General features: G+C 53.4%; 1 protein-coding gene across 3 annotated transcripts in view; it reads right to left on the minus strand.

Annotated features, from left to right (window-relative positions):
- Nucleotides 1-14,032, minus strand: part of Nphp4 (nephrocystin 4) — a 95,036-nt gene that overhangs the window by 78,687 nt on the left and 2,317 nt on the right. For 2 of the 3 annotated variants that reach the window (XM_048350135.1, XM_048350133.1), the window contains exons 2-3: nucleotides 11,068-11,239; nucleotides 3,547-3,702 (exon numbers count right to left, since the gene is read on the minus strand). In XM_048350135.1, the coding sequence (XP_048206092.1) occupies nucleotides 3,547-3,702; nucleotides 11,068-11,211 (300 nt within the window). In that variant the 5' untranslated portion in view covers nucleotides 11,212-11,239. Of the gene's footprint in view, nucleotides 1-3,546; nucleotides 3,703-11,067; nucleotides 11,383-14,032 lie in introns of those variants that run through there. The other variant, XM_048350134.1, reaches the window with a different exon arrangement.

The raw sequence follows: 14,032 nt of genomic DNA on the forward strand, positions 1-14,032 counted from the left end.
TGCGAGGCTGAAGAAGGAAGGCCTTTCCAGAAACTTTGCACTAGATAGTCAAGGATATCCCAACCCGGAAACCCACGGCTGAAATCTTGGTTTTCCTTGCCCAGGTGTGAATCATGGGCTGAAAGGGCCACTGGGGGGGCAGAGCAAGCTAAACTGTGACTCAACTTTCAGGGGCACAGAAGCTCCTCCATGGCACAGATCCAGCATGAGGGCCAGAAGTAGCATCAGTCCCTGGGACCCTGGTGTCGACTAGTGTATTCTACAAGGGTTGTCACTTGGTGACCTCCAGGACCAGGAGACAGAACCGCCCACTTCACTTCCCACTTGGGCAGGATCACTGATGGGGAACACAGGACAGACAATGTAGGGCCCCAAATGTAGTTCTCCAAATGCAGAACTACAAAAAAGACTGGAGAGCCAGGCACCAGTGGCTGACGCCTGTAATCCCAGCTACTCAGGAAGCTGAGATCTGAGGATGATTCAAAGCCAGCCCAGGCATGAAAGTCCGTAATACCCTTATTGCTAAATAACCAGCAAAAAGCCAAAAGTGGAGGTGTGGCAAGTGGCAGAGCACTAACCTCGAGCAGAAAAGGCTAATGGACCATGCTCAGGCCCCGAGTTCAAGCCCCAATAACAGCACCAAAAAAAATTGAAAAGGACTGAGAGGGCTGAATCAGGAAGCTCAGACACAAGCATTCCGGATGCCCCAGCTGGTTCCAGAGTCTAATCCGGCCTCTCCCCTCTAAAGCACTCCCTAGGTGACAATAGCAGGGTGACCTGAAATGGGAGACCAGAAGGACACTGTGGAATGCACAGCTGAGTGTGGGCCCACCGGGGTCGGCCACCAACAGGCCGAGTTTCCATCCCCAGCCTTCAGTGTCCTCCCCTTTAAATGGGGACAGGTGACTACTGACCTCCCCGGGAGCAGGATAGGATTAAACAACAAAATGTGCCTCTAAGCACAGAAGCCCCTGCCCAGGGAAGGACAGCTGTCCTGCCCACCACCATCTCCATTCCTCCCGCAAGCAGTCTCAACACGGGCACACCCTGGACAGAAGAAGGCCATACAGAGGCTCCAGGGGGCACAGAGACTCGGGGCCAACCTCCCCTGGCATGTCACAGGCACAAGGCGACACGCTGCCTATGGTACATCAGCCTGGCGGGCTCACGCAGGGCTGCGAGCACCATTTACAACATGGAATCTTGTCTCTCCAACACGAGGGCCGCGGAGACCTTTAGGAGGCATTTGCATAAGCTGTCTGACAACCTTAATGTCAGACACGTTTTCTGTTCCCATGACACACATCTTGCCAGGCTCTGTCTAATCTTCTTGACCTCGGGGCGCAGCTCCCTCAACGACCCGTGTTAAGTCCGGGCAACCGCTGAGGTGATCTGTGCCAAGACACACACACGATCCTCAGGCTGGGTGACCGCCAAGCACAGAGGGCCGCATGGTCACAGCCAGCCGGAACCTCAGTGCTGGCTACGGCCACGGCAGCCCTGGCACAGAAGGAACCTCAAGGGGGGCCGCCCGGAGTGATGACTCAGAGCACAGCTGTGGGCACCCTCATGCCAACTGTCACACCGGGCTTCCTCACCCCCTCAGTACCCCAAAGCAAAACAGCCCAGACCCTCCAAGTCCTCTGGGGCTCCCACCTGCATGAGTCAAATCACAGCAGACCCACTGTGCTCAAACTCGGACTCCCACCGGGGCTCAGGGGTAGACAGCAGACACCCCCCGCTCTTAAAGCTCCTAATGTCTCCCAGGAAGGCCCTGCAGGACCTGGCCAAGGAGGCCCTTCCTGACCACCCCCACCCCACCCCACGGGCTGCCACAGCAGGCTCTGAGCCCCTCTCAACCCAAACACTGTAAGGAAACATCCCCAGCCTGCTCCGCCAGGGCCCAGCCCCGAGGCCCTCCTCTGTGGCTCTGCCCGCAGCAGCAGAGCCCCCGTTCCGCTCACCTCCTGAGAACTCATCACAGCTCACGGTAACTGTGCTACCTGGCAGGAGAGAACCTCCTCCCTGGCTCTGGTGCCTGGAAGATGGCCAGCCACAAGGCCACCTGGGGACACGGGCCTCCCCCAGTGCCCAGGCCACTGCTCCGTCTGGAGGACAGAGGCATGGGTCTGCATTCACACCGTACCACCTTCCGCCCGACCCGGGTGGGTCACCGTCCTAAGTCTCAATGGCACCATCTGCGACGGGTACTGCTGACTGCCAACTCGAGTGGATGAGAAGCTCCTAGGACACAGGCCGGGGTGCTCATGCCACCTGGGCCCCAGAGCACAGAGGACCTAGGGTTTGCACGGCTGAATTTCACTCCTGCTTTGGTCCAAACTTCTTCCATTCCTCCCTTTCGGGGTGGGAACGTGTACTCTGTTGCAAGCAGGTAACTTGCTTTTTGTATTTTGCAGGGACTCACAGCGAAGAGCGTGCCTTGAGTCTCAGAAGACTTGAACTTGGGTTCGGGACCCACATGGAACAAAAGGTCAGAAAGAAGAAGCCAGCAGCCCCAGCTTCCTCTCCCTGCATCCTGCTGGCCATGAATCAGAGCCACGCGCTCTCACCACCACAATGTCCCGCCTTACTGCAGGCCCAGACTCAGAGCCAAGAGCCACGGGCCGAGCCTCTGAGACTGTGAGCTGGAATTCAGCTTCCCCCTCACAGCTGTATCCCGGGTATTTTGTTACAGCCAAGAAGAGAGCCTAGGGCTGGGGATATAGCCTAGTGGCAAGAGTGCCTGCCTCGGATACACGAGGCCCTAGGTTCGATTCCCCAGCACCACATATACAGAAAACGGCCAGAAGCGGCGCTGTGGCTCAAGTGGCAGAGTGCTAGCCTTGAGCGGGAAGAAGCCAGGGACAGTGCTCAGGCCCTGAGTCCAAGGCCCAGGACTGGCCAAAAAGAAAAAAAAGAAGAGAGCCTAACTAACACAACTTCTATTTTAAAAAAGAAGGTGGGAGCGGGGAACTGGTGGCTCATGTTTATAATCCTAGCTTCTTAGGCAGCTGAGATCTGAGGATCATGGTTCAAAGCCAGCCCAGGCAGGAAGGCCATGAGGCTCTTATCTCCAATTAATGACCAAAAAAAACCACGAAGTGAAGCTGTGGTTCAAAGTGATAGAGCACTATCCTTGAGCAAAAGCTCAGGGACAATGTCCAGGCCCTGAGTTGAAGCCCCGTGACAGACAAAAAGAAAGAAAAAAGCAGGAGAAGGGAGGAAGAGCAGGAGGGGGGATGAGAAAGAAGGGGACAGTGATGGCAACAAGAGATCAATAACTTCCTAGCTTTGTCCCATGGTTTCTGAAGGTAATGAGACCACAGCACCCTCCCCTCCGCCACGGCAGACATTCCCATCTGTTTAGGAACAAGGTGCCCACCATGAAGACAAGCTTTGTGATGACAGGTCCTGAGGCTCTGTGACATTCCTACAGATCGTAGCTGACCAGTCCTCCCGGTGCCGAAGACTACTCCCTGAGCTACGCAGCTGAGGACCAAGCCCTGTCCCGCTGCAAGGCAGCCCCACCCTGCCACCACAGCCAACCTCATTGAAGACCACCCTGGGCGGCTGCCTGGAGAGCTGCTTGGCCGGCGTCACCCTGCTCTTCCACGTCCTTCCAAAGAAGTGTCGGTAGGTGACATCGAAGAGGGACACACGCAGATGGCATTCGATCTCTGACGACACCACCTCAGGCACTCCCTAGGAGACAGCGAGACGTGAGACCACGCTGGAGGACACCGGGTCACCCGACCCAACACCCGCCCCACCTGTTTAACTGTCAGCACCCCGATTTCCTTCAGGGGAAGGCCTTCCCCACAGCCACTGGTCTTGGTGAGTTATAAAACACAAACACGCATTGGTCAAGATCCACTGTATGCGTAAACTGACATGTTGAATTGAGACACTTTGTACAACTAGAGGTTCATAATTTTAAATTTTTAATAAAAATAGAATGCAAACACAATGCTGCGCCTTTCCTTGGCTGATGAAGCCTTAGAGCCTCCTGAACCAGACAAAGCTTAAGAAATAACCAGCGCCACCAAGACAGAAGAGACCAGTGCTGCAGCTAAGAGCCGCCTACACCAGAATGCACGCCGGCCTGGAGCTGCTGGTAGTGACTCTGTCACTAGGTGGAGCCAAAAAGCAAGCGAGAACAAATCCAGGTGACATCACAAGAGGCCCTGGATCAACCCATACCTGAAGCTTATTGTAACAGTGGATTTGTCTGTTACATGACCTAATAAATCACCTCTAGTTTAAGCCATTTGGGGTGTATTTACAAGCAAGTGAGTTCTTCCTGATCGACTCAGAAACTCCTAAATCTTCAGTTTGCCAGAATTATTCTGGAGTGGTACTAGCAAAGGAAAAGCAGATCTTTGGGACTGGAGAGACCCTGGCTACAAACACAGCACTGGGCAACCATACAAAGCCCTTCCCTGCAGCTTTACCTCCAGTTTGTGACTTCCCATGACCCGCAATGGCCCAGTCCTTACCTGAGACCGAGTCCTGAGCTTTCCTCGCACTCACGCACTTAACATTCACCAACCATCTACTCTGTGAATCTGCTCTGTTCCAGGCACTTAAGGTACAAGGGGACACAGGACACAAGATGTCTGCCCCTGTAGGGCCTATAGGAAGGAGCAGGGCTGGAGGGAACAGGTGGGCCTGCCGTCTTGGGCAAGTGGGGACGATGCCCTGGGAAAGTGACATCTGCAGCCAGAACTGAAGGGAACACAAGGACCCGGGGACGAAGAACCGGAAGGGGGAACAGCAAGATCCAAGGCCCTGGGGCAAGAGCTTTCTCCAAGACCAAAGAGAAGTGTTCTGATGACTTTCAGCTCTGTGAACTATATTCCCTCATTTTCGATACTCCCCATAGCCTGGCATCTGCAGCCTCCCTGACAGGTGGAACTGACCCCCAGGGCTAATCCCCAGAGATGGCAAATGGCTTTCCCGGGAGAACATCCCTAATTGGCAGAGACCTCATCGCCCACACACGCTCCATCTGGCTCTCATGCTCCAGGACCTCCCTGTGCCAGGACCAGCAACCAGGCAGTGAAGGGCAGCTCCTGCATCCCAGAGTTATTCAAACTGGCCAATCCTGGGCCTGCTGACACCTGAGGGCACACCTTACCCACCCATTCTTTCCTAAGAAGTCACAGCAAAGGTTCTATCCAGGCCCTCCCACCTGGGCGAGGGGATGGGCAGGTGGTCCTGCGTGGTCTGCCCCTACCCCTTGGGACAGTAATAAGCATCTTCTCAGTGAATGCTGCCTCCTGGTCCTATGCTTCATCGAGCCTGAAGAGAACCAAAAGCCCAGGTATTCTTCCAGAGAGACCCACGGGGCTGCAGCAGGCCAAGCGAAGAGAAGGAAGGCAAGGGCTGAGAGCTGAGGGGTACAGAGCAGTTCCCACAGGCCTCACAGAGGCCAAGGAGAAACCGGGCTGGCAGGAGAAGCCAGGGTGAGACGAGAAGCAGCGTGGGCCTGACCTGATTCAAGGTTTTAAGAAAAAGACTGTCAGGGCTGGGAATATGGCCTAGTGGCAAGAGTGCTCACCTTGTATACATGAAGCCATGGGTTCGATTCCCCAGCACCACATATACAGAAAACGGCCAGACGTGGCGCTGTGGCTCAAGTGGCAGAGTGCTAGCCTTGAGCAAAAAGAAGCCAGGGACAGTGCTCAGGCCCTGAGTTCAAGCACCAGGACTGACAAAAAAAAAATAAGAAGAAAAATGACTGTCAATGCGGATGCTAGATCTAAAATACACTGGGACATGATCAATTATACAGGACTCTAGGCATTCGCACACAGTGAGACCGAAGGAGGATGCTCTCAGGAGGAACACAAAGGCATATATGCCTCTGATCACACAAAATAATATTCATTGAAATGAATTCCAAGAAATGGAAATGAAAGGCGGTTTTACGCTGTTTTCATTTTCTTTTCTTTTTTTTTTTTGTCTTGTTTGTTCGTTTATATGTCTTTGGGAGGGTAAGTGGAGACACAGAAATGGAAGGACAAAGGGTGAACAAATGCAGCCGTGGTACTCACTAGACGCTACGTTGAAAATGAACTGTACAACATGTGCGTGAGGACGGGCAGGAAAAACAGGGAGAGAGTAAGGGAAGGGGTGACACTGTCCAACAAGAAATGTACTCTTTACCTGAGTTATATAACTGTACTCTGTACCTCACCTTTATAGTAGCCATGCAACTAACGGCTATCACTGCAGTATAAGGAGCGGGAGTGGAGGCCAGTGCCTCCCCCACGCAGGGGCGGAGGGCAGGGCACTGGCTGGCACGAGGCAGGCACTTCGGGGATCTTCCCAAAGGATGAACGGTGTGGCTAGAGTACTAGGCTAGAAGCAGAATGTGAGGAGCAGGAAGGAGGTGACCGTAGTAACAGGCTGCATGCAGAATGGCTGGCTGGGTCCGCCCGGTCTTCCGCACACCCAGCTCTAAGTCCCAAGGAAGAGGACTATGTGTGGTCTGGAGCAATTGGGAGAGGCGGTGGCATCTCCAGGGATGGAGAAGACGGAGCAGCGCAGGTCTGGGGAGCAGGGGCAGGAGAACCCGGTTGTTTTAGTCAGTGTTGCCTGGGGCACCCAGCGAGAGACACCACTGCATGCTGCCCCAGCACCACTCCCTTTCCCACTGCCTCACCCTCCTCCCTCTACACACTTGTCTGCTCCTCCCACACCCAAGGCCTTCCCGGACCTGGCCATCCAGCCCTGCTCCACCCTGCCTGGCCTGCTGGCCTTGTATCTCCTGGTGACTGTCCAGCCTTCCCTGCTGAGCGACCCCCAGCTGGAGCGTGAGCTCAATGAGGACTCGGACTGGGCTGCGTTCCTGCCATCAGCCTCGTAGCCACCGGGCACTGAGCATGTGCACGGCTACTGCTCCCGTCCCCTCCCCCCTCCTTGCTGTCCACTGCTCCGGTCCCCTCCCCCCTCCTCCTCGCTGTCCACTGCTCCTGTCCCCTCCCTCCTCCTCACTGTCCACTGCTCCCAACCCATTCCCCCTCCTCGCTGTCCACTGCTCCCGTCACCTCCCCCCTCCTCCTCTCTGTCCACTGCTCCCGTCCCCTCCCTCCTCCTCACTGTCCACTGCTCCCATCACCTCCTCCCTCCTCCTCTCTGTCCACTGCTCCCGTCCCCTCCCTCCTCCTCGCTGTCCACTGCTCCCGTCCCCTCCCCCCTCCTCCTCACTGTCCACTGCTCCCGTCCCCTCCCTCCTCCTCGCTGTCCACTGCTCCCGTCCCCTCCCCCCTCCTCCTCACTGTCCACTGCTCCCGTCCCCTCCCTCCTCCTCGCTGTCCACTGCTCCCATCACCTCCCTCCTCTTCTCTGTCCACTGCTCCCGTCCCCTCCCTCCTCCTCTCTGTCCACTGCTCCCGTCCCCTCCCTCCTCCTCGCTGTCCACTGCTCCCGTCCCCTCCCCCCTCCTCGCTGTTCACTGCTCCCTTACCCTCCCCCCTCCTCGCTGTTCACTGCTCCCTTACCCTCCCCCCTCCTCGCTGTCCACTGCTCCCGTCCCCTCCCCCCTCCTCCTCGCTGTCCACTGCTCCCGTCCCCTCCTCCTCCTCCTCCTCCTCCTCCTCGCTGTCCTCTAGGAAGGCCATCCCCAAGTCAGAACCCACACTGCTGGCCTGGACACCTCCCCACAGCACCAGGTCACACCTGCCTCTCTCCTGCCAGGTTCCGCGGCACCCAGACCTCAGGGAAGCTCCCGGGTCCATCTCCCCACTGGGCTAGATGAATTCAACCCCACAACTGCAGCATCTGTGGAAGAGCAAGACCTCCTTTCACCCTCAGGGTTGGTCATCTGTCTCATTTCTTCCTCATTTTTTTCTCTCCATCCATCTTGCTTGGGGCTTGTCAATTTTATTAATCAATTTAAAAATCTAACCCCTAACTCCTTTACTCATTTTCTATTGTTTGTCCTGTCTGTGAAGACATTCAGCATTTCCTTTCTTCTACTTAGTGTCTGCTCTTTATCTAGGCTCCTAAGGAGGAAGCCAAGATTTTACACCTCTCATCTTTTCTAATAAGGTTGTATAAATCTATAAAATTCCCTCAAAGGAATGTATTCACTATAACTAATTTTCATATCCACTTCCATTACTCAATCCAAATTACTCTCCAATTTCTGAATGAGTTCTTTGACCCATGGGTTATTTGGCAGTGTGTTAATTTCCTACTATATGAGGATTTTCTAGGTCTTTTAATATCGATTTCTAGTTTAATACCATAAAGCCAGTGAACACAGTCTCTAATTTCAGTTCTTTGAGATTTACTGAGACATTTTTATAGCGTGGCACAGTTGTCTGGGTGAATACTGCCGAGAGAAATGCATCTTACTTTCACTGGTGAGAGAGCTGGGTTTGAACCCAGTCTTCCCAAAGCTTCTTCCAGCTTGGCTGGGGGGGGGGGGGGGCGGGGACGGGCGGGGGGGGGGGGGGGAAGCAGGAGTGACCCAGGGTCCTAGGTCCCAGCACAGTCATCCACACCCAGGGACTGCCGTGTCCTCTTGCTCATCGTTACACTGTCAGGCACAATGTGACGTTACTCTTCATACTTAGTACTCCGGTCCCATTTACTACTTCAAACTTGTTTAGGTCTTTATGTTTGAATATTTTTTTTGTAAACAACATAAAATGGAGTCTTAAATAATCAATTTTAATATGGAACTTAGAACAGGAATTCCACTTGGAGGAATTATTCTACAAATATATGTGAACGTTAAAACATATGTAACAAGGGTTATTCTCTGAGGCGCTATCTATAACAGAATATATGACTAGAGAAGTCTGAATGTTCATTCCAAACCCCTCAGTAAGTGAGTGATAGCCTAGCCACACAGAAAACACAATGTCATCCTGAGAAAGAGTACAAAATTCCTTCATGTAATAGGATGAACAATCCGTAAGACTCACTACCATGGAAGGGGGGGAAATGTCAGGTACAGAACCCGTTATAGTAATCTACCATTTGCATGGGCATGTAAAGGCATTAAGCCGGGCATGGCAGGACACACCTGTGATCCCACCATCAGGAGAAGGAGGTTGGACTTCAAGCTGGAGGCCAATGTGAGCTATAGAGCAGACCCTGCCTAAATAAATTAAAAATAATAGAAACATGCACGTGGGCTTATTCATTGTACTGCTTAGAAGTTACGGAAGCTGTCACCCCTGCCATACCTAGGTGGCATATCCGTGCCTCGGGGACACCGTGGGATGAGTCGCCTCCCCTGTGCTCCTTATGAATTCTGAACTATGTGAATTACCTTTCTCAAAAGTAAAATAGGGGCTGGGGGGTCGGGGATATGGCCTAGTGGTAGAGTGCTTGCCTCGTATACATGAAGCCCTGGGTTCAATTCCCCAGCACCACATATATAGAAAATGGCCAGAGGTGGCGCTGTGGCTCAAGTGGCAGAGTGCTAGCCTTGAGCAAAAGGAAGCCAGGGACAGTGCTCAGGCTCTGAGTCCAAGGCCCAGGACTGGCCAAAAAAAAAAAAAAGAAAGAAAAGAAAGAAATAGGGGCTGGGAGCATGGCTCAGGTGGCAGAACACCTGTCGACCAATAAAATAAAATAAAACCGGGGACTGGGAATGTAATTTAGTGGTGGAGCACTTGCCTAGCACGCATGAAGCCCTGGGATCGATTCCTCAGTACTGCATCAACAGAAAAAGCCGGAAGTGGTGCTGTGGTTCAAGTGGTAGAGTGCTAGCCTTGAGCAAAAGAAGCCAGGGACAGTGCTCAGGCTCTGAGTTCAAGCCCTAAGACTGGCAAAAATAAAATCACTAATTAAATTAAACCAAACAAAATGAGAGGCAATTTTTCCTTCATAAACTCCCTAGGAAAGAAAAAAAAACCTGTCCAATATCCTGCGGGCTCCTGAACAAGGGGCCACAGCAGGGGAAAGCCAGGGGAAGGTCAGCTCTATAGGAAGCCAGGGCTGGACTGGAGCTGAACCACCCTAGGCTCCCCTCCTCGGGATCTGCTCCTCTTCTGTGAAATGGGGGTGAGGCTGGTACCCCCTGGCCCAGGGCTATGAGGCAGGTAAACAGTCCACGTGCTAACAAGGAAAGCTGTAAGGCAGCAACTACCTCACTGACTTGCCCCAGACAAATACAGCGGAGGCTCGCCAAAGGGTGTGGACCTGAACTGGAGAAAGGGCGACCTGGCAGCCGTGAGGCCGCACTCACAGGCCCAAGGCTCCAGCTCTGAATGCGCGCAAGTTTCCTGTGCCGGCTGCGGAAGGCGAGGCTCTGCCAACCAAGCAGGCTTCTCGGGCGTCTCTGAGGGCCACCAGGCCTCACGAGGACACTGGCCACCGCGGCGTCCCGTAGGCACTGCAGAGCAGCACCACTTGTCCCGTGGGCTCCCTGGCAGCTGAAGGGCACACGTGGGCAGGAGCTACCAGAGCCCCGGCTGGGGTACAGCGAGACGTGGGACCTTCAGGCACCAGGACTCACACAAGCCGTGGAGAGCTGTCAAGATGCTCATGGTTTTGTAGCCCTCCTCAAAGGCTGAAGACCTGCACAAGGCCTTGTGTGTATGTGTGCACGCTCGCACACACATAGGGACTTGAACTTAGGGCCTGGGCACTGTCCTTCAGCTTTTTCTCTCAAAACTGGCACTCTACCACTTGGGCAGTGGCTCCACTTCCAGCTTTTGGCTGGGTGATTGGAAGTAAGAGTCCTATGAACTCCCCTGCCTAAACTGGCTTCAAATTGCAATCCTCCTATCTCAGCCTCCGGACTCACCAGGACCGCAGGCATGACCCACTGGCACCCAACACAAAGCCTCCTCTGCCTCAGAAATCAGGCCATCTGAGTTTTCAACTGTCCCGCCATCAACAGAAAGAAACCCTCTCCAGTGTGAGCAGCTGGGCATCTCACTGAGTCCCACCGCTGGTACTAATGAGCCTCTCTGCCGAGTGTTGCCAAGGCCCAGGCAATGGCTATGACAATGAGACTCGGGAAGGCAAGTAGAAATCAATATGCTCATTGCAGACGCATCTCAGATGAGAGCGGTTGACATTAACAGCGAGTTTCATTACCTGTTTAATTAGCGGCCCATCCAGCCACTTCAGGACACACTGAAATGCCGTGGACTCCTTCAGAAGCTGCCGTGCCCTCTGGGGGTGAGGAGGGACAAGTGTGTTCTGGGCAAAGGTTCTGTGCCAGTCGCTCATCCTGCCCATCTGAGCATCCCGTGGCCTCTACCAGGACCTGCATCAAGCATGTGTAAAGGAGGAAACAGCTATCAGGCTCACAGCCTTTCCCAGAGGAACCTCCATTCCCCAACCCCATTCCTTCCACACCCCAGGGCAGCAGCACCCATGCCCCCTCCCTGGGAAATGTGCCCATCTTGTTCCACATATCCCTCACAGGCCAATCAGAGTATAACCACCTGGCCTCAGTGACTAGGTTAGGGATGGGTACATACCCAGCCACTCTGCACAGTTATATAGAGGTGGGACACTGCACAGAAACACCAGAGGTAAGAGTCAAGGACAAGTCTAGCCTGGGACTGTCCTGAAGAGGGCCCAGGGAGCTGGCCCAATCAGCACGGATGAGACAAGAATCTCAGGGCCTTTGCTGGCTTCACTGAGACAGAAAAGCAGCCCTTGGAGCAAAGGCTACCTACCAGTCTGAAGTGGTAGCTACTTGAGACACGTATCCAGAAAAGGAGAGCACCAAAGGAGCCGGGGCAATGGGGCTGGCTTAGCAGCCTAACTCATCACGAAACACAGACTGGCTACAGTCTCTTGTTGCCAAAGGTGGCTGGGAGCTGGTTTTCACATTCCTGCCTTCTCAGGGACACAGCTGGCCCATGACAGGGGAAGGGGAGGCCATCTGACTCCTTCGTACCAGAGAGGATCCCCACCTTCCTATATGTCCCCTTTTCTGGCCACAGTCAATCTGACCCTCAGGAGGGCACTGGTGGTTCACGCCGGTAATCCTAGCTACTAAGGAGACTGGGGTCTGAGATTCCAGGTTCAAAGCTAGCCTGGGAATAACAGGCTATCTCCAATTAGCCACCAGAAAACTGGAAGTGGAGCTGCGGCTCAAAGTGATAGAGTGCTAGTCTTGAGCAAAAAAAGCTCAGGGACAGTACCCAGGCCAAGTTCAAACCCCATAACCAACTAAATAAAATAAAACTCTGAGCCCTCAACAAGAGGGCTGAGATCTGGGCACCAAAATAGCAAGCAGGAAGAAGGTTCGACTCCTGGGACAGCAGCTTTCCATTGCAGCTGGGCTCCATGAGGTCAAAGTTCACAAAGTTGTCTCCTAATCTCCACCTCATTCCTGATTTCCTGCCCTGCCCACATCCACGTTACTGGAGCACAGGCTCCAGTGGGTGGCTGCTGGACCCCACATGGCCCAAGTCAATAGCAGCAGGTTCTACTGTCAGCTTCGTAGAACCCTGAAGACTAAGGCACCTGGACCATGGGGGATGGGGGGGGACTGTCCCAGAGGAGCCCCCTGTGGCTGGGCCTCTGGCTTTCTTCTTTTACTAATGTTTACTAATGCTACCTTTAATGAAAAGAACAAGGGAGAGACCAGCTATTGTTATTCAGACACTGGGACTGAGCCGACATTTTGTCAACCATGAACAAAGTGAGCCTGTCACTTTGAGGACAACCACCAGTACACGTGGAGTTTGAGGGCAAAAATGAGCATCAGCAACATCTACATACACCACTGGGAGTCTGACAGCCTCACGGCCCACCTGATGAGACAGGCAGGGGTAGAACGAACGTGAGGGTCAGAAACGGAGGTTGGAAGGCATGCAGAGCGCAAAGCCGGCGCTTTCCATGTGTAATGGTCAAAATCCTACAGTGTGCCAGGCACAGCAGAGGTGTTTACAGGCATGGATCCGGTGTGAGACACCACGAACAAATCTCAGCTCAGGCGGGCAAGTGCAGCAGTGAAGAGCCAGCGCCCCGCCCCTGAGGACCCCGCTTCCACCTGGTGAGGATGCATTCCCTTCAAATTTCACAACCAAAATGGTGAAGTGAGCACACGGCGCTAGAAGACCCAGCTGTCCTCAACCCTGCCTGACAGGAAAAACTTTAGCATAAGGACAAAGCCGCCCCTCTTCTTGTCAACTTGTTCTTCTGGGGGAAAAAAAAAATGGCTGTTTTTGTTTTTTTGTTGATTTTTAATGTCAGCATGTAGACAGTTTAACACTTCTTAGTTTGATTTCTAATACAGTAAACATCAACAGATACAAAACATGTAAAGCAGAAGTTCTTTGGGGCTCTATTTATTTTTGAGGTAAAGAGACCAAAAAGGTTGAGGGGCTGTTCTAAGGGGTCCCCTAGGCTCGCAGCATCACATGGGGAATGGAAAGGATACGCCTGGCAGACGAGGATGCTCCCCCAAGATCCAGGAGCCTTTGCTCAGATCCTTGTCTCCCCTCACAGCTGTAAGCCAGGTTCCCTCCAAGGCCTGTGTGAATGTGGGGGGCTCACAGGTTAGCTTGCCTTTCTTCCTGTTTGTGTGCGTGTGTTGGTGTTGTTTTGTGCCAGTACTGGGGCTCGAACTCAAGACCTAGGCACTGTCCTTTAGTTTTTATCATTCAAGGCTAGCACTCTACCACTTGAGCCACAGCTCCACTTCCAGCTTTTTGCTGGTTGATTGGAGAAATGAATCTCAGGGACTTTCCTGCCTGGGCTGGCTTCCTAAGATTGCAGGATTACAGGTATGAATTACCCATACCCGGCTATCATAGCTCAGTGAGACTGGCTTTGGACTTTTGATCTCCATCACTGGAAAGGAATAAAGTGCAGTTTCAAGCCACTGAGTTTGTGGTAATTTGTTACAGCAGCCACAAGATATTTGAAGAAATTCATACTGTTATCCATCTCCTATAAGCCAGAGCAGCCTGACCAATACCCAGCTCAAAGGGACCAGCTCCTGAATGCCCCGAGGTGCAGCCTCAGCCTCTCGTGGCCCTGTGGTCACGGTACTTATCACTAGCCAGCTTCGGTGGCTAACACTGGTAATCCTAGCTAC

Source organism: Perognathus longimembris, chromosome 7 (assembly GCF_023159225.1).
Source record: "Perognathus longimembris pacificus isolate PPM17 chromosome 7, ASM2315922v1, whole genome shotgun sequence".
Lineage (NCBI taxonomy): Eukaryota > Metazoa > Chordata > Mammalia > Rodentia > Heteromyidae > Perognathus > Perognathus longimembris.